General features: G+C 45.3%; 1 protein-coding gene and 1 long non-coding RNA gene across 3 annotated transcripts; one reads left to right on the top strand and one right to left on the bottom strand.

The window, feature by feature from the left end:
* Positions 1–4,822: 4,822 nt before the first annotated feature.
* Positions 4,823–21,227, bottom strand: LOC142416105 (cytochrome P450 3A9-like). 2 transcript variants are annotated; one of them, XM_075515230.1, is made up of 14 exons: positions 21,205–21,227; positions 16,280–16,404; positions 13,486–13,579; positions 13,005–13,057; positions 11,773–11,872; positions 11,057–11,170; positions 10,686–10,774; positions 9,524–9,672; positions 8,606–8,733; positions 7,850–7,934; positions 7,288–7,448; positions 6,635–6,861; positions 5,640–5,802; positions 4,823–5,441 (listed from the first exon to the last, which is right to left on the bottom strand). In XM_075515230.1, exons 2-14 carry the CDS (start codon positions 16,348–16,350, stop codon positions 5,343–5,345), a joined length of 1,533 nt encoding a protein of 510 aa, XP_075371345.1. In that variant the 5' UTR covers positions 16,351–16,404; positions 21,205–21,227; the 3' UTR covers positions 4,823–5,342. The 2 variants fall into 2 exon arrangements, with proteins under 2 accessions (XP_075371345.1, XP_075371344.1); XM_075515229.1 differs by lacking the exon at positions 21,205–21,227 and having other exon boundaries at positions 16,280–16,464.
* Positions 5,656–15,150, top strand: LOC142416106 (uncharacterized). The gene is made up of 3 exons (XR_012777634.1): positions 5,656–5,759; positions 6,761–6,891; positions 14,880–15,150. It is a non-coding gene; the product is annotated as an uncharacterized LOC142416106 (long non-coding RNA).
* Positions 21,228–26,844: the final 5,617 nt, after the last annotated feature.

Below are 26,844 nucleotides of genomic sequence, written 5' to 3'. Positions count from 1 at the left end.
CCCTTTGTGCGTGTATATATGCACACATATGTGCATGTATATATCTATACATGCTTGCTAAGTCTGTAATAGCACAAGCTGTCTGTGTTTGCTGCACGTTCTGTTTCTTAGGGCAACATTTAGACTGTGAACTCCCCGAAGAAAAGACTATCTTGCTGAGTGTTTCCAACATGCCTAATCCTCCTGGGCTTTCATTTCCTGACTGGCTTTTAATGTAATGTAAAGAACAGGAATAATATCTTCCATTAAAACTTTATTAGGTAGCTCTTCCACTTATGAGAGCTGTTTCACTTACTCCCAGCCAAATTAATTCCAGTCATTGAAAGCTAAACATGAAAATTCAGGAGGGGGAAGCAGAAAGCCACCTGCAGTCTTGAAAAGATGAGGAAAAACAAGAGTGGTGGGTTCAGTGACCTGTCTGAGAAGACGCACATAGATGCAGTATAGATGAGCTATCCGTATGGAATCCTAGGCCAGAGCTATATGTGACAGGACATGAGAGGACAACAGCCAGCATGGGAAACACTTCATTTCTTGGCAAGGAGAACCTGCAAATGCATGTCCCCCACTTCTGCATCCTGCTGATTTCTACTGGAGTCTGTTATAATTATTGGGAGCATCAGACATCTGCTCACTTCCATGGATGTTGCTAAGGCTACTGGTGGGCTGATTGATGTGTGGTTACCACCAGAGAGCAGCCTGAGTGGCAGCTGCTGACCTTCTTAGGAGCATCTGTATTGCTCCTCAACTTCCCTCTGGCGCTTGCTGTGACCTTTGGATACAGATCGATCCCAGATTAGTGCTTGTTAACAATAAATACCCTAAAATTAGGATACAAGTAGACAAGTTCTGAAAAGGTTAGACAAGCTCAGGGCAAGTTAGTGCAAGACTCTGCTCGCCATGCTGGCGGTTGGTCTGTGTGGTCTACTTTCCAAAAGTATTTTCTAGTCCTATTACCTACAATTCCAGAGCAAAACCAGCTGGAGAGCCCCAGGATGGGGGAGCTGCAGCGCGGCACCTGTGCCTTCTCAGCTGGGCTGCACAAAGCCCTGATCTAGTCCAGGGGATGGACTATAACTTATTTTTCTGGGCACGCTATGGTGTGTTGATGGCACTAGTATTTTGCCAAGCGAAGATGGGTAAATGCATCCAGCTGTACTGGACTGGCTTCTGTTCATGAGTGGCAGGCAAGGTTTTTCATTTTCCCTTGAACAGTTATATGGTCCTCCCCGCTCCATTTGCAAACTTCTGGCTACACAACTATATCAAAGTACACTTATACATTATATATATGATATGGAAGCTGTAGGCCACGTACTTAAATTTGTAACTAGATGTTGTACCCAGCCATGTAGGAAAGTCCATAGAGAACATCACTCATCACCAACTATGAACTGGTTAAATAAAAACTTTGATCCGTATCATCAAAGGTATTCTGTGCATCTTTGCAACTTCTTCAAGTGTTCAGTAACAAAAAAAGCTCTGAGGGGAAAATTACCTGTGTCATGGGTGATATAAAGCTGCACCAGTACCTACAAAGTGCCCTAGCAATACAAGAGAATTGAAGTAATGAACAGAAATGCTCAGTGAGAGCTTTTTCCATATTTTATGTTAATCATTAGGGTAGAGCTGAAATTAGCTTTAATTGATATTAAGGGTTGAAAAAATGAATCCTCTGGAGAATGAGTCTCTTTAACCTTTAATGATGCAGTAAATAAAATAACCTGTCAACATTTGTGCAATAGTAAGGGTTTTCAAAATTCCATATCTGTATGGTGAACGATTCAATACGCCTAATTCTCTCCATTACAGCAGATAAGGTGATGTCAGTGCATAAATTCAGCTACAGGTTTTCCATGTTTCCAAGCTATCTGTCATACCCTGGTAATTCCCCGCGCTGGCTTGTTCCTTCTAATAGGGAGATGGAGAAAGGAAGGAGGGACTGTGAGAACTAAACAAATTCTGCACGCTGGCTTTTTCGTTTGTGCGCTTTGAGTTGTAGGCTTCTGATACCAGAGTATCAATAGAGGAACTGTGCCTCAGTAGAGGATAAGGTGAAAGGAGCAATGCTGCCTATTCTTCCTTTCAGGTGAAATATGCCTGAAAATGTTTCATTTTTCACTTTAAAGGCAAGGTGGAATTGCAAAAGACTTCAATACTTTAGGGACACTTAGTTTGGTAATAGTCAGACCATTCTTCTATCTGTCAGGGCTCAGCCTGGTATTGAAACATCTAATAACTGACTTGGCGGAGCACATGAAATATTCCTCTGCTGTAAGCAGGAAACCTGTTTTTCATAAAATCCATTTGATCATTGCAATCAACTGGAAGTATTACATCATTTAGGCAAGTTACTGTAACATTGATGGTTACTGTGCTATAGTTAACTGAGAAACAGAAAACAAATCTCCCCACTTATAACCATCTTTGTCTTTCATCAGGACCGATACAATAACAGTTTTCACATCATGGGGTATATATCTCCTTTGGAAAGTTCCCAGCAAGCCTGTCTGTATTAAGGGGAATATATTTCTGCATACTTATAGAAGTCTTCCTGAGTGATGCTAGTGTTTTACCAGGGTGTGAGTCTGTTACGCTTGCACAGTGATTTGGCAATAACTTCTCTGAGACACGGTTGTAAAATCTCTGAGAAAAGCGTATTTTTTTAAATGTTGATGTAACGTTGATTTTCTTCATTCTTTTTTCCTTCTTACTTAGGGTCTGGGAGGATTTAAGGGAGGAAGTGAAACAGAAGTGTCCCCCAAATTAACTTCTACCTTGTACTGTGTTTGGAAGCTCTTTCCTCTGACAAAGACCCAGATATCTTGGGACAATATGATGTCCCAGGCCTGCCAAGGATGTGTTGAAACAGTGAAAGGAATCAGCAAGGTCTAGATAAAGTAAATGTTTTATCAGTGAAAACATTTGAAAGTCGAGTTAAGCAGTGATCCGTCTGCTTTAAAGAGGAAACGGCCAAATCGGTGAAAACAAATCTGATGAACGCACAGCTAGCAGGACCAGCAGACTCCTGGCCAAGTCACATCCATGGCTGAGGGATGGCCAGTGAAGCAACGGAAAGTGCAGGGAATGACGGAGGCAGCCCTTCTAAGCAAAGTAATTTTATGGAGCTAAGACACAGAGGATCTAATTTTCTTCTAGAAGACTCATTACCATGATTTTGTTACACATTATTTATGGGCTGTTATGATAGTCCTGGCAGGTCATAATTGGCTGAAGCCGGAGAATTAGTCACATTTTTCACATTTGGAAGAATGATCTGTACAGTTACGCTAATGACTTCATTCCCGGAGATTCCATGCACTGGGCAGGGACTGCCTGTCTTGGCGTACGGCTGGATTAACCCTTTCTGGTTCTGAGCACCATGCAAAGGCGCTTGATTTTGTTCATGAGATACCACCATGAGTTTACTTCAAAGCAGCTCTTTGGCATGTAAGTGACTCGCTGCTTTCTTGATGGCTTCCCTTTTCTTTCCCTTTCCTTGAATCTGGAGTTAGTTTTGGCTAGAACTATTTTTCTATGGGGAAAATCCAGGTTTTTTTAACTAGTCTGTCCATGCAGGGGCATTGCACTCTCCCCAGCAGAGCTGCTGCAGCATTACAGCAGTAAGACAGGCCCAGCTCTTCCACTGATGGTTTTTAACCCCCGGTAAGAGATGAGCAACAGTTTAAACCGAGGAAGGGCCTTATTGGCAGCACTCCTAACTATGCCTTGCTGTGTACATAGCAAAACCCAAACAATTTTTCACAGATTATGAATCAGAAGGGAGCACTATAATTGTTTTATCTGCCTTTTGGGACAGCACAAGCTGCTTACTCTTGAATTAGAGCCTGGTGAATGTTGCTGTATCTTCCTGAAAAATGGACAGCTTTGATTTGGGGATTTCCAGTGATCAGGAATCTACTGCGCTGCTGGCTGACCACTCCCAAACCTCTTAATTGCCATTGTTGTTAAAGAATGGACATGAATTCGTGACTAAATTTGTGCTATGTTGGATTGTATTGCAGTTTAGTCTACTCAATTAAATAGAAAAGCATGTGGCCACAGGAGAAAATTATAGACGATAATTCAGAAAATATTGCCTTGGAGTGAAGGATGCCAGGAGAAAGTTAAGGGGTCACTTGACGTGGTTTGCAGCTCTTCTAAAAACCTCTCCCATTTTATTAGCATCCTTCTTGTTTTGTAGGTGTCGGGACCAGCACAATGTACTGGGGTTAACTGGCGTGTGAAATTCAGATCTGGGAGAACCTCCCACCTGTTTTTTGATATTCCCTGTTTATATGGTCAGGGATGGCATAAGTCCTTTGGCCAAAGCATCACGCTGATGGCCGGGCCCAAGCCATAGACCGCTCTGGAGCAGTTCAAGAGCGAAGCAGGTCGCAGCAGGCTAACATCCCCCCATGGGCAATGTGTAAACCCCATCCGTGGCTCTGGGAGGCGAGGCTCAGCTAGAGGTTGTGTCCAGAGGATTCCTCCAGGAGCAGTGGCCCTCCTGCAGTGCTGTCACCACCTCCTGCGAGCTGCTGCTGCTGCTCTCTGCAATCCATCCTCTGTCGCTCCGGCGTGGAAAAGGGTTGGCCAGTGCTGAACTGAAGGCAACCTCTTAATCAAACTAAGAGGTGGGAGCTATGGTGTTTGTAAAATACTGTGCAAATGGGAGGGTTTGATCACGTTAAATGAAGGATCAGATTCATTAAATTAAGTGGAAAGCAATGTACATGGATAATTTCAAGGGTTGAGGCTGAATAAGGTTTTCAAATAGGAAGTGATCAGCCGCTATACACAACACACAGCAGCTCTCAAACATTTTTAATGACAGTATTTGTACACACTTTAGTTTAATTAACACATGGCACAAGAGAGGTTTGGTAACTAGGATGTAGTCTCACACCAGTCGTCTCAATTATAACACATGAAACTTCAAGCATCAATACACCACGAACAACATCACCCCTTCCTGCCCAGCAAGGTCTGGCAATTTGAATTTCCATCACACCTTGTTTCTCTTGGATGCGACAGTAATTCCTTCCCTCCAGATGGAGAAGTCCCCTTAGAAGTAAGTGGATGATCAGCTTCTCATTTGGATTTATTTCTTGTTTTCTGCATTCAAAATTAAGGGGACTGTGTATTGTCACTGCCCAGTGATCCACATTACATTTCTGACAGCTATGTTTATTAGTAAATATGTAGTAATTGCTTCCAGAATTAACTAGAGCTGCTCTTCTGTGTCTGTACGTGTAGGAGAGATTTCCTGTGATGTGTGATCCCTTTGTTAGCACAGCACTCATTAGACGTCAGAGAATTGCTGCAGACGTGGCTGGGTTTTACGCCTCTGCAGGTGCGGTGTTGGTCCGGGGGACCAACTTCAGAATAATCGGTTTCTCTGGTCTTAAGAGTCCCTGTGAACTCAGCTTGAGAGGGATCTGCAACAATAAGAGGAAAAACACGCTTGGAGACAGACAAATTAAATAAATAGATATTAAAGGAAAGAAACTTGGCCACGGTTTGGACATAACTTGATCCATAGTGCCTGAAAGTGCAAAGCATCTGGCGTTGGCACGCACGGTGAGAAACTAGGCGAAACTTCGCATGCGAGTTTCAAAATGTAATGTGCTCCTCACCTGAGTTTCTTTGCAGGTCTGGAAGGTGAAATGCTGCAATAGGACAGCGATGGCAACTTTCAGAGTCAGGAGAGCAAATCGCATCCCGATGCAGTTCCTGGGACCAGCTCCAAAGGGCAGGTACGTATATGGGTCTATGGCCTCTTTGTTTTCCTTGCTGAACCTGGATAATGACGTGGTTGGGGAAAAAAATGAAGGCAGCAAAACCCCAAAAAGCTACATATCTGTATTACTTATCCAGAGATCTCTTGCTGGTGCCCTACAGAGGCTTGTTTGGTTTTTTGCTAAGGTATCTCAGCACACCCCAGCAATCGAGCGCTGTGTCAGAGCCCTCGTCCAGGATGGGGTAGGATCCCACTTCAGCATTTAGTTTAATTCTGTCCATCCAGAGTAGAAGTTAGGAGCAACGTGAAAATAGACACGCTCTCCCAAAATGACAGATATTTCCTATCTGTTGTATTTAGTGAGAGAGAAACCAGGGGCTGTCTGTTAGGAGCAGCCTATGGCTTCAGTCTTGCTGGGAAATGAGGGGTTGATACCAATTATAAAAAATAACCAACTAGGGAAAAGTTATCACTTCCTTGAAAACAAAGAGGGAAGGCAATTCTGGAAGGATCAACTCTGGTATATTTTGTAGCAAAGCCTGTGTGATGGAAACAGGTTTAGTAATGAAGATTATACAAAAAGATGGATAGCAATTACAAAAAACTCACCATCTACCCACTCTGTCAGCAAGCCTAAAAACTGTGTACAAGATGTTGTGAGGTATCAATGTTATTCTCCCAATAAGATTATGCTGTTTGAAACCCTGCTTTAAGTGCAAAGCTCATTTTCTTCTTAAAATGACATTCCCATGAGCCTGCAATTTCTCATCGGTATTGTTTGTAAAAAGATAGGAAGAACACCATTAGGAAGCTAATCAGAGATTAATACTTAATTACTATGTGAGGGAAAAGCAGCATGATATTTCTTCCCTTTCATTATGCTTTTTATACCTTTCTGGTCTGAACTCTTCTGGGTTTGGCCAGTACTCAGGGTTGCGGTGCAGGGTATAAGGTGGGATTATAACAACGGTTCCTTTGGGAATGGTCACTCCGTTTATTTCTACGTCTCTCTTGCAGGCTCTCTCAAGCCGTCCTCCAAGGGGGAAGAGCCGCAGGGTTTCACTCACTGTCATGTCAAGATATTCCAATTGCATCATTGCTTCGTACGTGAGAGGAGCCTGCAGGATGACAGGAGAAAGCGTGTTCAGGTATGTTGGCGTGAGGACTGGATTGTCCTAAAATGACTGCTGAGACCAGAGTGTCCCCAACCCCTACTGCCCCAGCTGTGACTCAGGCTCACTGAAGGTAGAAAATGCATAATTGGTTTCATTTTCCATCCCCGAGTGATGGAAATGCCTGGAAATCCACATCCACTTGTGCGTGGGCGCAGAGTATGGCAAACGGGTTTGTGCAGTGGGGTGGCCATGTTTCGGCTGCCAAAAAACAATCGCTACAAGGCAGAGTTGTCTCAGTGTGCGTGTCTCGGAGCTGTTGGAAGATCCCAGGGGGACGGTGTTCAGGAGCTAAAGATTTCTCCTTGTCTTGACTGAACAAGGAGGACAGCAGGGTCCGAGGGTCTTCACCGTTACTCAACGTTCCCTTACCTTGTTGGGTAAAACTGCATCAATTTCATCCAGCAGTTTTTGCTGCACGTCGGGATGCGTGGCAAGCTCATATGCCAGGTAACAGAGTGTGTTGCTGGTGGGCTCATACCCAGCAAATATAAAGATGAATGCTTGCGACAGGATCTCTGAGTCGGTCAGGGCTGTGAGGAGAGAGGATGTGGGGAGATGAGCAAAACCAGTATTGGGTGATGGTCTCAGCAAGGAACAGGTAGGAACGGGTGGGGTTGAGGCAGGCTTGTTGCAGTTGTTTTCTGATACCACATTTATAGCTACTCCGCTATCTGTCTGGAAAAAGTAATTTCATAGAGGAGCCAGATGATTTCCTGGGTAGAAATGATTGACGTGGCAGTCCTACTCCCTGGCAAAGGACCTTGGGGATTCCCCTGAGCCCTGGTGCTGGCAACAAGGGACAGACACTTCTGCCTGGAGCTCGTCAGTGGAAATGGTGGTGACCCATCGAGCCTTTCTCTGGGAAACAGCTCCCCATATACTCCTTGCTCCCATGGCCCCTGTTCCCGTGATGAGTATTTGATGTTGTTACCCTTATATGAGTGATTTGCTTCATTGCTTCCATGACTGGTTGAGTTCTGGGATTCGATCATCAGCTGCAGAAAATCTACTCTGCCCTGAGAAGAAAAGCAGGAAAGTTTCTTTGGTGACAGGTCCCTTGGAGGGCTCAGATAAGCAGATTTCATAGCCTAAGCACAATTTTTAAACTGAAGGCATACCCAAAATGCACATGACTTCCTTATTGAAAAACATTGCACTTGCTTTTTATTTTGGAAACCTATCTGTCCTTTTCATGAAGCCATTGGGTGGGAGAGCAGCGTCTTGAATGAGTTTCAGGAAAGGGATCCAAACTCTAAAAGGGAGAATTTTGCCACGAAGCAGCTTCAATTTTTGAAAAGTGAGAGGGGAAGGCGCAACCCTGAAAGATGGTATTGCTGCCCTTGTGCTGCTTACTCTGCTCTCTCTCATCCTCTGCCTAATGTTCTTCAGGGAGCCTTTTCCTTTGACTTATTACAAGTACTGCAAACCCAAGCTTAGTCCAATTCTACTGAGCCTTTATCTGGATTTAGCTTCACACCATGGATGTACAAAGTCCACTTGCTTCTCTGCCAGGACTGGTCAGGTGAGGCTTTTCTGACAGTATTAAAATCAAGTGTTTACACTTAAGTAGATTCAGGGTTTTGCTGAGTCATTGTCCTTTGGCTTCATCTTTGATACCATCACCCTAATTATATTTCACTTCAGTGTATTTTCTGCCACAATTGCTAGCAAATTCACGCTTGCTTACCTTGTGAGTCTCCTTTTCACGATCCTGCTTAATTTTGGAGATGGATCTCATGAAGAAATCTACAGCATCACTGGGGAAGAAGCTTACATTCATCTTGGCCAAAAGAGGAATAACAAATGGACATACAACTGAAAAACAAATTGAGAATAAAATCGCACACCGTAAACAAACTCTACTTCATATAAGATAGCTATGGATGTTACTGAGGAATTAACGATGCTACTGAGAAATTATTTCCTCTCCATTTCTTTACCTGGGCAAAGCCTGGGCCGTTTTATGTCCATTTGTGATTCCCAAAATCTACAGCATGTCCATTTGTATGGACAAAATCTACAGCATGTCCAGTTGTATGTCTGTGTGTGATTCCTAAAATCTACAGCACCAGAACCTCCTCTATGCACAGATCACAACTTTCCCTGTGTTTTAGCAAGGTATCTAATCTTAATTTAAGGCTGCAAGTGATTTAAGGTCCATCTCCATCACCATCACTGTAAGCTGTTGCACTGCTAGGAAATTGTATCTAATTACAGTCCCCACTCAGCACTCTTTTCCAGAAAATGCATTTCAGATAGCACCACTCTCTTCAAGCCTCACAGCTGAACTTGCTTTTCAACCCTTGAATCATTTTCCAGCACTTATTTGGATATTGGCTGCGATGTTCGTACGTTTCTTGCATTGTGGATGCCAAAAGGGGAGGAAGTTTTTACCCATCTCCTTCCCAGAGTTTTAGCATGAAGCTAACAATGAGGAAATGATGAGACAAGAGCCATTAGGACTTCCATCCGAGCTAGTGAAGTTATCTAAGCAATAGTTGATTGGTTAATGTACAGGCTGCACCAGTCTCTGATATGCTTGCTAAAGTCACGCTTCAGTAGTACTCTGACACCTGAATGATGTTGCAACAAAAAAGTCATTTACATGTCAAGATGAAGAGTGGGTCAAAAAAGTCAAACTTGACCAACTTCTGCATCTCTCTGACAAAGGGGTCTTTGGGGTTGTTCATGGAGTCGATGTTCACACCGAATGAAGTGCTGGTGACAACGTCCATGCTGTAGCTTCCAAAGATGCTGAGGAAAGATGGAAAAGATAGACTGTGGTTAAATAGTTGGACCAAGAGAATACATTTTTTCCTAATGCCTATGTGACGTTCAAATATAAATTCTCATAAGACCTCCTGCCCTTGTTTTGAAAAGGAAATTGGATATATGGTAACTGAAAAGCACTTATAGTGAAAGGGATAGATTTTGAGAGCTTTTGGTTTCAAGCCTGCGTGGGTTTTGAAATCGGACAGCTTTTCTGAGGATTTTAAACCAGCATGTAGCTACATGATTGGGTTAGTACAAGGACAGCATGTGGCTCTTGAGCATGCTAGCTTCTAGGGGAGGGCTGGTAACACACCTTGCTTCAAACATGCCATGAAAAGGGTCCTGTTCAACCCAGCAGAGCCCTATAATATTACAAACTGTCCAAGTCCTCTCCTTATGGGGTTTTTGGTAGGGGAGAGGTTTGCTGGTGTGTGACTACTGGTGTGCAGCTGCCCCTTCTGCATCTGTGCTTTGAAATGGGGGATGAAATACACAGGTTTTGTTCCAGAGCCCACGCGGAGGGCACAGATGAGGACGACGCACCCGGGGCCACACTACAGCCTCCCTTCCCCGCTCTCCCCAGCAACGGGAAAGTGATGGACGAGCATCCCACAGTTCTGGGGTGGGTGGGCAGAGGCCAGCAACCCCACTGTCCTGTGGCATAAGAAGGTGCTACACAGAGATCCTGAGTATATGCAGGGAAATTTGGGGTTATCTTGGATCTGTGGATTCACAAAGCTGTGCTGGAGCATTTTCCTCCCCATCTAATTCACTTGAGAAGACTTCTCTCCGGGTCTCTGCCTCTAGGAAGTTTCACTGACATTCCAGCTTAAATTTTCCCTTTCAAATTTCCAGCCAGGCTTGCAGCTAGCCCTGTTCCTCATTTTAGAGGTCTGGTTTACTCGGTGAGTGATCTGCGTTGCCAGTAACGAATGAACCGCAGCACTTGCTAACAAGGTTTGCTGCTTAGCCTGCTGCTCCTAGCAGCTACTTACTCCTTTACAGATAGAGTGTTGTCCTTTTCCACTTGCTTTTGAACATTTTTTGCCAAAACTTCCCCATAGTGCTTCATTATAGGGAACATCTGTAACACAAACCAGAGATTGGTCACTTAAGTATAGTACATTTTACCCCTTTAAGACAGGCTTACAAAGACTACAGGGAGTTTCATGAATATTTACAAATAAGACCTTTCTGCTAAGATTTTATTTTAAGCCTTTTTCATTTTAAATTAGGCATAAATTAAACAGGCTAGCTTAGTTGCCAGGCTGTGACTAAAGAAATCGGACCCCTGTGACAATCTCAGCCTGAAAACATTGTCTACTGACTTTCTGATTTACTTTGTACCTGTTCCTCTGTGTTTTACCTCCTTTAGTTTCCCACTGGTGAAGGTTGGAGAGAGCACAGTACGAATCCTTTTCCACTGTTCGTCTTCAGCTAATGAGACAGCATTGTTCAGCACCCCTGCTAGTTCTACATGCTAGAGGGGAAAAAGGCAAGGTGTTAACCCCAAAAAAGATAGTGGCTTCCTTGCAAGGACGGGAATGTAGCATGCAAGTCCCTGCCCAGGCTATTTCAGGGGCATTACTACCGGCAGCAGGCTAAGGCAGAGCCTAAAGCCTCTCTCAAGACACACACACATAATAATCCCCTTTCCTGCCATAAACCAGCTGTGAGATGCCGTTTCCATATCCAGAACAAGTAACCCAAAAGCCCAACACCTGTATGTGTGTGTGTACCCGCACCTAACTGTGCCACCCAGAGCCTGCATCCCAGCTGGTGGCGGGACCCTTACAGATTCCTGCATGCTCACACAGACTCAAATTCATCCATATATATATATATAGGTGTGAGAGCAGAATGTGTTTGATGTGCAGGCAAACAGCTTCCTCTGTCAGCCTGGCTATGCAGTCCCCAGGCTGTAAGACAGGGGAACAGTGACATACAGTGGCCATTTACAGTAATCTCTATAGTGTAGTCACTCGTCCCCTATGGGAACCCTGCTACATGCTTGGCATGCTTATCTCCTCCCGTACTTTGTTTTTCGGACTCTGTGGTGCATCACGATGCTTCTGCTCTTACCCTCCGGTTGGTAAAGGTGGAGTAACACTCTTTAACCAGCACAGATTTAATGATCTGGGGGTCCATGACAGCCACCACAGGTTGCCTGCCATCGTAAATCCTGGTGGGGGGAGAAGAGGAGACAAACAATCCCAGGTAGCTGAAGTGCAAGGCTTGGCTGATGCCCATGAAACAAAATGTGTTAAACAAATGCTCCTCTGTCATCAGCCTTGCTGCTCTGCAGATGCCTAAGTACAGAAATGTAGAAAGCAGAGATGGACAAGGACTCCCAGGCCTTGTCCCATCTCGTTTTGTAAATGATAAAGGGGGCTAAACACCTTCCAAATTCACTGGGAAACGAGCAGGGCTCAGTCCCTCAAAGGACCAGATACTAAATGAAGCAACTGTCTTCACTTTCTCCCCTGACTCTCTGTGTTTTTCCGGGCACTTAAACACATTATAGTATTAGAAGGAAACTTGTTCGACCCCTTTCAGGCTCTTGAATTGTGTGTCTGGAGACTTGGGCTGACAGCACTGAAATATCCTTGGAGATGAAACTCAATCCTTGTTTTCCTCTTTTTAAGCTGCCAGTTCTGAATGCTTTCCTAGAACAGATGTAGATTAAGTGGATTTATGGACTTTCCCCATTTATGTAACGATATATTTTCCAGACTCTATTTTTTTAAAGTTGCTATAGGGACCAATGGATGCATTATAGAGGATATGCAAGTTTGCAGCCCAAGTTATAACAGCAGCAATAAAAGCCATCGGAGATGTCCGGAGCAGAGCAACGATTGCTGCACCAGCTCCCACCGCAGCGGGTAAGGATCAGCAGCACGAGGAAGCTGGCAGACTTTGGGTCTGCTTCTTCACGCAGTATGGGGAGCCACTCACGCTCCTCCGCTGTTGGTAAACCAGGGGAACCCGACCTCCTGGTTCCAGAGTCTCCCTTAAGTAAATAGTAGTTTGGCTGCTGATTTTGTTAGAGGCAGGTGAGGGCCTTTTGTTATCAGCTTTAAAACAGCTTTCACAGTACAGGTCAAAGCAATTTCCATATAACATGACAGCGGCACAGCCCTGCAATCATCAGGCTTTAGTGTAAGCCACCACGAGCACCCCATCATTGCCGTACTCCTCGTGCTGGGACTGTCAGGGCTGCAGGTGGAGAAAAGGGAGCTTTGCTAATGAATTTTTTCTCCCCTTTGTAGGGTTTCTAGTTTTACCTTAAGAAGAGATCAGTGGTTCATACTCACCCCCAGACTTTCCCATATTTCTGGAAACATTCAGTGTCAAACTCCAAGAAACCCTGTGGAAAGCAATTTAAAAATTATCTCAGAGGATGCAGCAGAGGGGATGATGTTGGAGATGATGGGCTGGGAGGCATATCTGTAAACTGATGTTCAGAGCTGCCTTCCGAGTTCTCCTCCTCTCCAAAAACATCACGAAGGACAGCATAAATGTACGTCGCACTTGTGAATGAGCTGTTTGCCAGGACGCTGGCAAAGGGCAGCTGTAAATCAGCCACCCACGAGTGCTTGTTTGGAGATGCTGTAAAGGCAAGGGCCCATGGTCTGTGCTACCGAGCCCTTATCCGACGCTGGCCTCTGCACAACCTCTGCTTTAGAGCAGAGCTTGGCATTCGGAGATAACTTATCATCGCCATGTATCTGTTTAGCTACAGCTGTATGAGCAAAGGCGGATATTTCTGGAGCCAGGAAGGCTTCAGTCACTTACTCTGCGATATTCCAGGCAGGTCCCAAAGAAAGGCAGAGGTCTTGGCCCAGGAATACCCAACTTCTTGAACAAACCAAATGGCCAGGTCCCATATCTGTGGGACAGAAAAGACAACAGAGTGCTACATCACCGTGGCATTGGGGCTGCGAGCTCTCCTAAATCTGGAGACTGCAGCAATGTCCCTCTGGCTCTAAGTAGAGCAGGTTGATCCAGGAGCTGGAAAAAAATGGCCCAAAAGAAAATTGCCCTGTAAAAACTACTTAATAAACATGATAAGGCTCACTGCTGCTACACAGAGCTTCAGAGAGATCACTTTGATGTAAAAGCAGCTGTCTCCTAAAGGCATAGGTGCTCTGGTGGAAACGGGACCTTAAAGCCTTTAGCAAAAGTCAAGAGAGGAGCTCGTTGCCAACCAAAGGAGAGGCAGAAAAGGGAGCTGGAAGAAGGAACACCAAGCTTACACGTTTTTATTGAAGAGAAATCAAAGCAGTGCCAGAAGTGATGTCCCAAACATGGCTTTTGTCAAGCTGCGCTTTAATTTCATTTATTGTTCTCCCTCCCCTTAGCCCAGCGTTAGCTCAGTGGTGTGTCAGGAATTCTTGTCTTGATGGTTGTCTCTTTAGATTTTATTGACAGCTTTGCAGATTTCTTTCCTCTGAAGCACCCTTTTTGGCAGCTGTAAAGTTATTACTTCTACCTCAGGGCCTTCTGTTTCTCAACAAGGGCCTGGGCTGCAGCCCTTTGAAGCTTGTCTTTGGCTGTGTTGAAAGAGCTCCTCAAAATATTTGTTTTTAGTTAGTAGCTGCAGCTTCCCAAGTGAGCGGTTCATTGCAGAAGGGATGTAAAACTGCAAAGGTTTGGCAGAGGGATGCTGTCAGAGATCCTCTTTGGAGCCACGTGGCAGCAGCCGCTCAGCCAGCATCTTGGGGATGCTTTCCTGAAAAGCTAGAGTCTAGGCTGAGACTTAGGGGGGTTTCCCTTGCAATTAGTAATATTTTTCCAAATCTGGGGGACCCCAAAGGAGATCAGTCCCCCCAGCACAGGTTCTACCAGAGCACAGAAGCAGACCTCATCTTACGGTCCAAACAGAGCAGGCAAAAACCAGGGAACGGGGTGTCGGCAGGTGCAGAAAGGTTTCGCAGAGCTCAGTTTGTCAATGTTTAACCTTTTCTGTCAAAGTTTAATTCAGTACCTAGGTATAATATGTTTGTGGATTCTCATTTGTAATGTTTATAGGCAGCCGGGGCTGCAGGAGGACGAGGAAATGCCAGGTTGGGCTGGTTACAAAGCTCAGAAACTCTATAGGAACATAGGCTAGGCTTAATCCATTTGAAACATGCCCAGAAAAACACAGTCTAATGCTCTTACAACTAAAATGTGACAGTTTTCTACAGGCTGAGAAGGACCATTCAGTGTAAAGCCAAAGAATAATCATTACTTCTTCTCACCATGGACATGTACCAGCAATGCCTGATATTCCTTCATGCGTGAACTGGAACAGTGTTGCCGCAGATGGACAAGAAGCATCTGAACAACGTCCCTGTACTAATGGGCAGTGAAATTAGCCCAGATATCAGAGCACAAAGATCTGGGCTTCGTCCCTTTTGCCACAAGAAAATTGCAAGTGGCTGCAGAAGGTGGGAGTGTGGTAAGCAGCAACCTTAGATGGCCACACAGTTATTGAAATATGAGGGTTTAGGTCAATAATAAGGGTGGGGCTTGGGGGTTTTTTGAAGAGTCTGCCCCAAACAGGCTTTTAAGTGATCCAAATCACAGGAAAAAGTTTAAAAAAAAAAAAAAAAAGGGCTAAAAGTTTCAGAGCTTACTGAACTGCTGTGGTTGGAGCATTGCCAGGGCAGACAAATGGATTGTGCTCGTGTGCACCACATTAATCATTAAGGTTTATGGCTAGCAACATGCTGTCTCTGCCTAAGGGCTTGTCAACACTACAAAGTTTGTCAGTCCAGCCTTGTTGGCAGGGGCTGCCAGCAGCGATGCTGTATGTCCCAGCAGAAGGGGGTTTTCAGGCAGCCCTGCTACGCTGCAGTGCCGAACAGCATCAGCAAAGCGGCCGAAAGCATTTTCTCACTAGTGCGGCCCCTCTGAAGCATTGGGGTACAATTCTACCTGATGGAGTCTGTGTGAAAAGCCAGGGACAGAGAGCTGACCTTGCTCTGGGCTTCATTTCTTCCCCCTGTAAGGGTGGGCTGTGGGGATGGGCATGGGATGCTGTCCCTGCCGGCACGTGGCAAATCTAACTTCTGCAAAGTGTCCCTCCTGGTCCAGGTGCCCATGCACGGAGCATTTTACCTGAGCACTGCAGAAGGAGTCAGGAAGAGTGAGAACCGATCCTAAGAATGCTCTTTTTCTGGTGCCTTTCTGCTGTTCTCCACCTTTGCAGGTCATGCAGTATGGTCATCTGCTGCCTCCTCCCCTCCATGGGGCAGCCTCGGTCAGGGAGACACAGCCTTCCTTAGACTGTATTTCTGTGGAAAATAACCTAACGGATCACGAATCTGCTGCTAACGAATGCCTGGCACCATTATTATTCAATTATCGCTTTGATGCTTAGCAGCAAGATCGTAACAGTGCATGGGAACGCTCCCAACCTTGGAGCAAGACCACGCATCTGTATGGTCTTCAGACTCCTCTGCTACTTCCTAGAGCCTTGGTAGAGGCTGGAATCTGGAAATCACACCTACCTGTCTTCGGCAGATTAGTTGCATGAAAAGGAACAAGGGCAAGAACAGGAAAACAGCATGAGCAAAGAACTAATAAAGAATATTTTACTCACGCTACCAGGAGGACTACGAAAATAAGCAAAAGGGCCCATGTCTCTGTAGAGAAGGAGGGAAGAAGGTTCATTTTGGTTCTTCTCTGGTTGGCTTTGAGTTCTGTCTTGATGTGTTCGTCCCGGGTCTGTGGAAAGTAGGAGTGTTTTGCAGTGTGCAATCTTTTGTGTCCAGTCATATGATTTAGGGACTGTCCTTCTGTCACGAAGGAGGAGGAGTGGCAGCAAAGTATGCTAATCTGAAAAACATGATTCATGCGATAAATGCCTGGCTGAACTGTCTAAGGTTCAAATTATTTAATACATACATTGCCAGGCCTTTCAGCTAGTTTCTCTGTTGTAATAGTAAGTAATAACTGACTTCTTATTGAGTAATGTTCCTGGGCTTCTACACCAAAACAAATAAAACCAAGTTACAGTGAAAAGGTAAATCCCAAAGCAGGTTTCAGAGTTGGTTTACAAAAGGGAAAGAGAAGTGAAAAGGTTATTTGTATATTGTATGATGAGATCTTTTCTGGCAGCTGAATTAACTTTGGCAGAATTTAAGATTTTTTTAAAAAATATCTTTCTTTGTGTTGTGAAGAGCAAGCGCTGCCTGCTCCTGCTTGTGGTGGGTCAGAAGCAGCTTCTAACAAAGGCAGGAATTTGCCCCCTATAAAGGCTTTAGAAGTCCACCTTGTTTGCTGGTTTGGGGCCAGGCGTTTTGTAAGAGAAATTTTGTCATTTCACAACTGTAAGCAGTTAAAGTACCATCATCTCCAAAACGCCAGCTCATGGCTCGTGAGTAAAAACAGCACCCACCCTTCTGCAGCAGCTGGCAAAAAGCCACAACAAATTCTGTAATGGTTCTCCTGTAAGGATGGTGCAGAAAAGCGATAGCATCCTAGAGGTACGGACATGCTAAGAGAAGATTACGACGGTGGAGAAAGCTGGGTTATCTGGATGGTGTGTGTTAGTGGCCGTAGTGTTAAGGCAGGAGGCTGTATGGTTTGCACAGATGGGTACTACGGTATCTTTAGGGCTTCATTCAGAACTCTAAAATGAGCAATTCCCTTCCTGTTGGCAGGGCTGCCATCTTCCAAAGGGAGTTTGCTGACTGCACTGGGTGCAAATAACTGGGTGTTATAAATATTTGGCGCATCAAATGCCTTGTGTCTCTGAGGATGTTGCTGTGATTCATGCTGGGTTGACTGATAAGTGGATCTCAGTCCACATGGTGATAGGAGGCATGTTCTGAGAGTCGTCATCTGACTTAGCTCAGCAGCATTTGTATCTCATTTCACCTTTGCCTGGCCTTTGCTCTGACCTTCAGAGACAAATCAGTTGCAGATTATTTTGTAATAAACACAGTCTACTTTAGTTTGACATGAACAGGCAAGTTCATGACGTAGTTATAGAAGCCTGTGTCGGGTCCTACCTTGCTTGATTCAGAGATGTTGAAAGAGCATGTGATTAAACAGGTACTTTCCCATTCAGGAGCTTGTCACAGCAGCGATTGTTTTTTCCAGGGTTCCCCTTTGTGCATTTTGACATAGCCTTGAAATCTGAATTTACTGGGCACCAAATGTTCCTGACTCACTGTGTTGGGAAACAGGTTAATACAGTTTGTTTATAAAATAAGATTGCAGTAGGGCTCTCCATCCTAAGTAAAAATAAGCCTCAATCCTTGTCCTGTTTGGGTCATTTTCAAGGATAAGAATAGTCTCTGGAAAAACTTGTAAAAAAACAGATAGGTGCAAAGTCTTGTTGCTGGTTTTGCATTGCGGTCTTACGATCTCTGCCAAGTGGACTGTGCTTATTGACTTCAAACAAACAAAAACCCACCATCCCCTTGAGAAAGCTGATAGATCAACAACAACAAAAAAATCCCCTCACGTGATTAATGCGTGCCAGAGGAAAGTCAATGACCCAGGAACAAATGACTGATTTTCACATCACATGTAAATCCAGCTCAGAGCTGGGTTTATGCCCTAACTTGCCCTATATTAAAACTGTAAACCTCCAACTCTAGGCTGTGGTGCCTCCTAAAGTTTAGGAGGATATGGCAAGCCAGCCGGGAGGTCATGTTTGAGAGGTGGCTTGGGCATCTTCAGAGGGCACCCTGGGGAAGACTTCTCCTGCCCTCCATCTCTGGGAAGGAGGAGAAATATCAGCTGTTTGGCATCATCTTCAGCCAAGGCTGAACCACACCTCACAGAAATGGTGGGAAGGAGAACCGCGTGGCCAAGTCCCAGCCTACCCTCTCCCTTCCCACCTGAGGTCTCTGCCCACCTGGATGTAGCTGCACTGAGTCATCACAGTTGTCCCTTCACCCTACCCCAGTCCTTGAGATGTGTCGTATTCCTTACCACCACGGGCTTTTAGGCCCGTCCTCTGCTTCTCCTGGGCATTTTGAAGTGCACTGCATCCCATCACGGGTTTTGGTGAGCGTCCCACCCCAGGCGTCTGGAGCAGAGGCACACTGCTCAGGGGCCTGAGAAGGTGGCAAGCCCAGAGGTGCAATTATACCTGTGGGAACACCCTGCTAGCAACACGAGTCCCATTCACAGGTGACAAAGTCACACGTGACATGCAGTGCATGGTGGAGATGCAATGCTCACCCTTGTCATTTAGGCTGCTGCACCGTATGGTAACTCCGCGTTGCCACCATGCTTCCAGGACAGCCACAAGCTGAGGGTGACGGGTTTAAAAAGCCAACATTTGCAGCAAATTCAGAAGAGAACTGAGCTGCTTTTCCATTTCTAATGCCCCTAAGTAGCTCAGATTAATGGATTAATGGCTTTCAGGAAAGGAAAATAACACCGCATTGTTATTGGCAGTGTAATGAAAGGAGTGCTCCTAATCCAGGTTGTGAACAAGGTGTGGTGAGGAGGAGGGATTTCTTGTATAATAATGACTGGGGGCTGAGCAGTAAAATGGAAGAACATGTATTTCTTCCACAAGCTGTGAAACCAAATGATGTAGGGTAAGAAAAACACGGTGGAATAGCAATTACGAGTGGGGCACAGGTGTGGAGAAGAAAGAGCAGTTCAGAAGAGAAAGAGCTATTGGCAAAGAAAAAAAAAAAGCAGTGGGTAACATTTTGTGTTCATGATGAAAAGGACTGCATGGGCGTAAGGAGGGCCAGGCTGGATAAGCCTGAATCTTTAGGTCTAACTCACTTTTGAGTATGATCATGAAAGAGGTTCTCCTGAGATACTTTGGGGAATTTGTTTTAGATTCCCAGGGCTGGACCAGTTGCAACAGAGACTCTGCAGTGCTACTTGGGATATAAATACTGCTGGGGAGTTGTATCATTATGGTGTACTTTAAACTCTCTAGATATAGATCATAAAAAATGCTACTAATCACGCAGAGCTCAGGTGATTTCTGTATGGGAGATGGCAGTTTTCTGCACTGGAGAAACACCAAACTGGCAAGCAGTGGAACTGGTTTAGCTTTGGTGTTGATAAGTAATTTAAGATATTCTAGAAGAACAGTTAGGAGCAAAACTACCTTGGGCTGAACGAAACGCATTCCTTTAGTTTAATGTAAGTAGAAGTATAAACAAAAATAAGCTTATAATTAAGCCTCTCTTTTTCAAGAGAACAAATTAACGAAACAAACCAGTGGAAGATCTCAGGGCCTTTAGGGTAGACGGTGCCTAGCTTCCTTTCCAAGTCAACGGTGCTAATAGTTGTGTGCCAGTTGTGTGCCGAGAGACTTGCAGGAATGGACTTCACACCCAGCTGGCTGAATGGCTACATTAAAAAGGATGCTCAGAATAAACCAACCAGATAGGAGGTGGAGGAAAGAAAAAAAAACCATGACTTCGTAGTTCAAGGTATACTATTATATGTTCTGCCCATAAGATCTTCTGGGATGGGAGCTTGTTTCTGTGCCTGACTTGGAGCAGCCCAGTGCTTGAACATACCAGCTCACTGGGGTCCAGTTAGGGGGGATCCAGCATATCGGTGGCACTTCTCGAGCCCTTGGAGACATGCCCCCAAAAACCTTTGTTTGTTTAGTCTAGCTAAATGATAGCTGGGCTGGAAGGTGGTTGCTATGAGATAAATGCCAGGTAGAAGAGATATTTAATCAAATTATGATGTTGGCATAGGGACAAAGGGGTATAGCCCAGCCACGAATAAATGCTAGGCTGGAAATGAGCACAGTCCTGGCCTGGAAAGCTCAGGAGTCTTCCCATCATGGAGTTAAAAGAAAGAAAGAAAGCTCAGATAATGCAAAATGGGGCTAGATAAGACAGCTGCTGGTGGGAGGAGGGAGCAATACATTAAATTTCTTACCAATGCCCTTCTGCCAGAGTGATGTGAGGAGTTCACTTTCTGCATAGGCAGAAGATGTGGAGAGGCAACTATTTATTTTCCCTGATACACAGTGGTTTAGTTACCCACAGGAAAATACTTTATAATGAAGGCTACATTTTGTTGTCAGTGGTTAAAATATTGATACGCTGCCGCTGGTTAAAAAGTCAATGTATTTGGAGGGGTCTCCAATGATACTTTATGTGGTTCTGTGTATAGATGACTGATACCCTCCTGCACGTAGATTTCCTTGGGATTTAAAAAGCTCACAAAAAACCTCAACAAAAACGTAATTAATTCCCTTGGATGTTTTGTTCCATATACTGAGCTTTGGAACTACACAGAAACTAGGACATTTTTCTGATGCTTTTTCAGTTAAAGTAATATCCCTGATACGTACCAATCTTCCTTCATAATCTTTACGATATATCATTATATTCCTTTTCATTCTAAGAAATGACAGCTACAAAGCTATATGATAGCTGGATCGCTAATTAACTCTGCGCGCTGCATTCCTCTGCCCAATCCAATACGAATGTATGTTTGAGGTTCTCTCACTTTAACCTTACAAAATGAGTTACGAAAAAATAAAGGATCCTGCCAGCTCCGCACATGACTCCTTACCTGCAATGCAATGAAAGGCAGGGTGACATCCCGCAAGGCAGCAGCAACAACAATCTGCATAAACGCAAACTAGAAGAGATGTATACAAGGTGCAAGATCGTGTTCTTTCCTGGATGTTATAGGGAGGATACTCTGATGGGGCAGCTGCATGCGAGTGCTGCTTTGTTACGCCATAATGTTGGCAAAGTCATTCCAAGAAGTGTGTGCGCACGTCATTGCCCGCGCAGACTTCTGCATTGGTATGTCACAGCCCGGTGAAGTCAGCGCACTTGACTCATTCAGAGCAACGGATCTTTTACAGCGTGACAAATCAAATTGTTCATCCGGAGCATAAGGATTTTGTTATGCAAAGCACTGCATGAGATTGTGCCTAAAGCAGGAATAACGTAATGTCTTCAGCCGTTGTCCCCGCCACCGCTGCAGCTTTCCACAGGGTGACCTGCTCTGACTGTATCTCAGCAGGTTCAGCTCCACTGTGGCTGTAGTTAGGCTGGTTAGTAAGGATCATGAGACTCAAGTATTTGCAATAAAAGAAACCAGAATCCTTTCCCAGTGTGCTTTTAGACCACAGATCACTTGCCTTTCCATCCCCTGACCCGGGGGGGTTTGCTTTCTTCATTGCTCTTTGGTGGACTGGGATAGACGAGGCCAGCTCTCGTGATGCAGATGTGCAAAAGCGGCCGATGTCAGGGCTGTCATGCACGGAGGTTCATGGAAAGGGCTGTACATGATAACAAAGACGGTGGGGTTTTTTAATGCATTTCACCTAAACATGAGTGTTTCCAAATTGCTGCTCCCTCATCCCTACTCTCTCTGGTCAGCTACCTGATCTGCTCCCAGCTACCAGTAATGCTAGAAAAGGATTATCTCGAGGTTATTTTCATATCACATGTCAGTGCATCCTGATATATTCTTTTTCTCTTCTGTTTTCTAAATAGCATTTCCTCGGGGTCTCAAGTTTCAGCTTTAAGTCAGCTGAAAAAGTCAGCTTTTTTTTGTTAAAAGTAAATGGGATTATTTTGAGAACCAGTCCCTAAAATGATCTTATGTGAGCAAAATACAAGGGCATTTAGGTCAAGTCAGTTATACAGGCTGTTGTTTGAATCACTCTGTGATAAGTCCTTTTTAGTATGCATTTGTGGTAAGATAGTTACGCTATTAAAAAAAAAAAAAAGTAAAAAAAAAAAAAAAGTTGTGTCATCTCTATTGCAGGTCAGAAATGAGTCTGAGAGGTCAAATGAATTTTAAGTACCCAGTAGCATGGACCACTGGGTCAAAGAGTCCCTCGAATTGGCTTATCTGAACTCAGGAGCTTGTGCAGATAAGTCCTTTGGGATGTCATACGTTCTGATCTCAGGTTTGCGTATAACAACATCTCTCACTGCCCAATTTGCCCATGCGGTTACCTTGTTAAATCTTTAACCACTTACCAGTCTGTGACGATATTTCAAATCGCTGAGCCTGGAAATCCCTAACGGAAGTGTGGGAGAGGACGGGTCCCACCAGAAAAATTTCCACCAGTCCCATGAAACTAGATATCCAGTTTCTCCAAACCAAGGGGCTTTTATTGGAGCCTTCAGTGTTTTTATGCAATTTTGTGCCCCTCTAGCTTTTGACCTATCACTACCAGCCCCCCCTCCCTGGAAGAAGGCACCTTGGCTTTATGGAGAAATGCCTGGCTTGGCCGATGAGGGCATCTCCAGCCCCAAAGCTTTCAGGTACTTTGAGGAGCAGAGAGCTTATCTCCGCAGCAAGGACGCTTGCACTGCCGCTAGCTTTGCAGGCTGCTCCTGCTGCTCTTTTAATTTAGAGAGAAGTGTATTTTGGAAAATAGCTCGGCGTGCTCTCACTGGAGAGCTGCGGTGCCTTCGCTGCCTCCGGCTGCGGTTCCAAGCTGGCTGGTACCGATGCCTCGGAGGTGAATTCAGGTGCAAATCTGACAAGACACGTATACATGGCAAAGACAGAAATAGTAGCTTTAAAACACAATTATTCCCTTAGGCTGACACTCCTGCCCAGCAGCGTGGCAGGTTCTCAAGGAAAAAGCAGTGGTAAGGAAAGCAGTTTCAAAACCTTTTTCTGAAGTTTCATGGCCTCATCCTTTAATCCTTACACACCAGAGAAATCCTAACATCTGTGATCTGCGTTACCGGTGCTGAGTACCTGACTGAAGAGTGAGAATCAGACCCTAATTAAGAGATATTGATCATTACAAACAGTTCAGCCGGTGGCCCTCATCCACCTCCGTGCTGATTTAAGCATGTCAAGAAGAATTGCAGAAATAATGTGAAGTTCAGGAGCACTCAGAGCTGATGATGAACCTCCTGCCATTTCATCCCTTCACCAGGATGGTTCCTGGTGGCCAAAGTGCCGTTAATTTTCCACGTTAACTGAGGGAAGGGCCCTTTGGAGCCCCCACCATACGCTTTCCTCTCTCTCCCTCCAGCACCAGCAGCAATTCCCACTCTTCCCAATAACCTTCAGCTTCCCCAAGCCTATATGTATGACAAAGACAGACCTTTAAAATGTTGGACAGAGACCGAAATGGAAGGGCACTGTGATAAATTCCGGCAGCGGTTTGACATGATGGGAAATTCATTCCTCCCACATAAATTATTTTCTGCACTTTTCAGGCTTTAGCCTTTTACTGTGCATTTTCAGCAATAAACAGTGAAATATGACATTATTTACTTGTGAAGCACTAATAATGCGTACACGCCATAAAACCTGATGATGCTCTGGAGAGCTCGCAGTCACCAGCATAAACACAGGGAAAATAGAACGTGCCGGAGACCCTGCGCAGGGACGGCCGCACGTGCCCCAGCTGCTTCCCTGCTTTATGCCTCCCTGAAGCATCACTTATTGCAGGCAGCCCAATTTATTCCCTGCTGACTTAGCTCCCCAAACACACGGGATGCCCTCTCCTTTAGGGTTCATCTCCCCTGATTTTATAAACATCCCTCAGCTACTCTATCGCTACCCGACCCAGCTTGTTCAGTGACACATCCCCGGCAGAGCCAAGCTCAGCAGGGGCTGCGAGACGGGGTAAAACCTGAGCCTTGCTAAACCCCACCACTGGGGCTGCGGTGCTCGGGCACAGTTAACTCGGCATGGCTGGCTGCAGGGGTGAAGTGTCGGAAGTGATTTTCAGCATGTATGCGTGGATAATGCCATAATGAAGTCCAGATACTTTAACTTTCCTGCATGATGTTTTTTTTTTCTTGAGGCCTTTCATGTTGATGTGGTTTGACTTGATGTTACTGAGCTTTGGGTTAGCTTAGCCTGGCTTCGCATGTTCAGACATAGCCATGCCCAGACTGTCTCCTCGTACCCACACCGTGTCCTTGGCACTTCTGTCCTTGGGTCTTGGGCTGGGAGCTGGCTGGATCTGCAGCAGCAGCCTCCTCCTGGAGAAGAGGTTTGTGGGATGCATCCGTGGCATCCCCGTGGTACCGTTCCTTTTGTTTTGTGAAACGCCAAGCCGGGGAAGTTTCAGATGAAATTAAAGGTGAAGCCTGGGATACCCCTGGGTGCTAGAAAGGCTCTGAACCCAGAGGGATTCCTGCAAAAAACCCGGTAAGGGCTTGGGTTAACTGTGCAGGGTAGCTAGGTCATCCTTTGTCATCCCTTTGGGCTTTGGCAGTGTGAGGAGCCCGGTTTTCTTATGGAACCCTCAAAATGCCTGAGAGACGAGAGCTGGCAGCGTGGTTAGCCTGTCCGCGAGCAGGGAGGAGGAACCTGGCCTCCTCCAAAGAAAGCAGAAAGCAGCTTTGGCCATATCTATTATCATTATTGGAGCTGTCAGCTGAGATTCAATACAGAGCTTTAGATAGATGTATCGAGTCCAGCTTCCACGCTGACTTACCACAGCAGCGAAAGAGCCAGCTCCTGTCTCATTTGTGCTCATTTAATCCCATTGATTTCACCGGAGCTAAGGGTGAGGACGAAGGCAGCAGCGGGCTCTGCAGACCGCAGCTCAGGGCACCGGCTTGGCTCGACCCCCTCGTCCTCCCTGCACCATCCCCAGGAGACGACGGGGGGATTTGGGGCCCCGGTGTCTTATGCAAACCCCAGGACCAACGCGCAGGGATGAGCTCTTCCAGAATAAAAGATTTTGCCCCAAATCAGGTCACTGGGAAGCTGGACCGTAACCCTCTCATTTTCTGATTTCCATTATTCTCCCTCTGCAGTACGTTCTTACAGCTTAACTGTTTTACTCCATCTTAAGGTTGTACCGAGAAAGGGAGACTATTCGCTATTTTAGCAGAAGTTAAGCCAATATTTCTCTGTTTTCCAGCCCATTCCACAGAGCTGTGCAGCAGTCGGTCTCAAAGAAGCAGGGCCACCACGTCAATTCTCCTGTCTGTTATAAAAATATTGTGTCAGGAGTTAGATCCCTGTGGGGTGCTGATTTACTTCGAGTATCTATACATTTCTGTAGAAAATGAGAATATTCAGGAGAGGTAGTCGGTCTGTTCTAGGACTCCAGCTAGAGTTTGATGTCCAGATTAATTAAAGGGCTGCAGAGGCTGCGAATGTGATTACCTCTTCTTCTTATCTTGTTCCAAAGTCCATGCAATATCTACAGTGTTTCAAAGTTATATATGTTTTTTAAAAAATCAATAGCAGTGGAGTTCTCATTATCACCAACCTACAAATAAAGTTGTGTGAGAAGCAGAGAAGGGAAAACATTGTGTGGAAACAGGCTTCACCTTTACATTTGCGAGTGGATGTTCCTCATCATAAAAAAAACTATTGAAAATCTCAAAAATTACTAATGCAAAACAAAACAAAAAAACCCGTAACCCACCATTGTCACCTCCTGTAGGTGAGGCTTTAAAAAGTGGTTAAAAAGAGTACTCGGGATCAGGTACTTGAGGTGAAACAGGTGCTGGATTTTGGCTTGGCCACCAAATTCCAGCCTGCAAATTCTTCTCTATCTTTTTCTTCATGGACAAGGACAGTTTAATAGTAGGTCCCCACAGAGGACCTGGTAGGACCTCGAGAGATAGAGACGAGTCTTTTCTTTGGCCCCAAGAGCATAACACAGATACCTCAAATCTTCCCTTCTCCCAAGACATGTGGGTCTTAAGTAATTGCTGCTGTTCAAATCGCTCTCATTAATTGAGAGCGTAGCACGTGAGATGAGGGGAGACTTTATACCTGCGAAGGATGCTTTCTCCCATCCATCTCACAGGGAACTTGCCATCACCCCACTTGTGCCCTCCATGGCTGCCACTGCCGGCCGGACCCGCGGGCGGAGGAAGACAGCTTTATTTTACCCAAGGGCCGTGCTGATTTGGGGCATCTGTTGGTGGCTCAGCACAGGGCTGGCGGGCTGGGCTGGGACCCTCCAGCCGCAGAGGGGTTCAGGCCTTGCCTCTGCCATCGCGCCTCTTCCAAAAGCGACTGCCACGGCCCTGTCGGCTCCAGGGCTGTCGCACGCTGCCATCTGCAAGCAGCAAGGTCAGCGAAGTTGCTAGCACCCTTTTAGCTTGCTGTGATAAACACACAGTCACAAAGGTTTTGTAACGCAGCTCAGAACAGGATCTGCCCTTCGTTATCCAAACGAGGTCGAATTTGTGCCAGCACATAGCTATGAGTCACGGCAGGTTTCGATTGGGATTTCTGATTCCTGAA

The sequence above is a fragment of the Mycteria americana genome, chromosome 12 (assembly GCF_035582795.1).
Source record: "Mycteria americana isolate JAX WOST 10 ecotype Jacksonville Zoo and Gardens chromosome 12, USCA_MyAme_1.0, whole genome shotgun sequence".
NCBI classification, from domain to species: domain Eukaryota; kingdom Metazoa; phylum Chordata; class Aves; order Ciconiiformes; family Ciconiidae; genus Mycteria; species Mycteria americana.
Note: the sequence above shows the minus strand (reverse complement) of the source record. Positions and strands in the feature narration are given on the sequence as shown.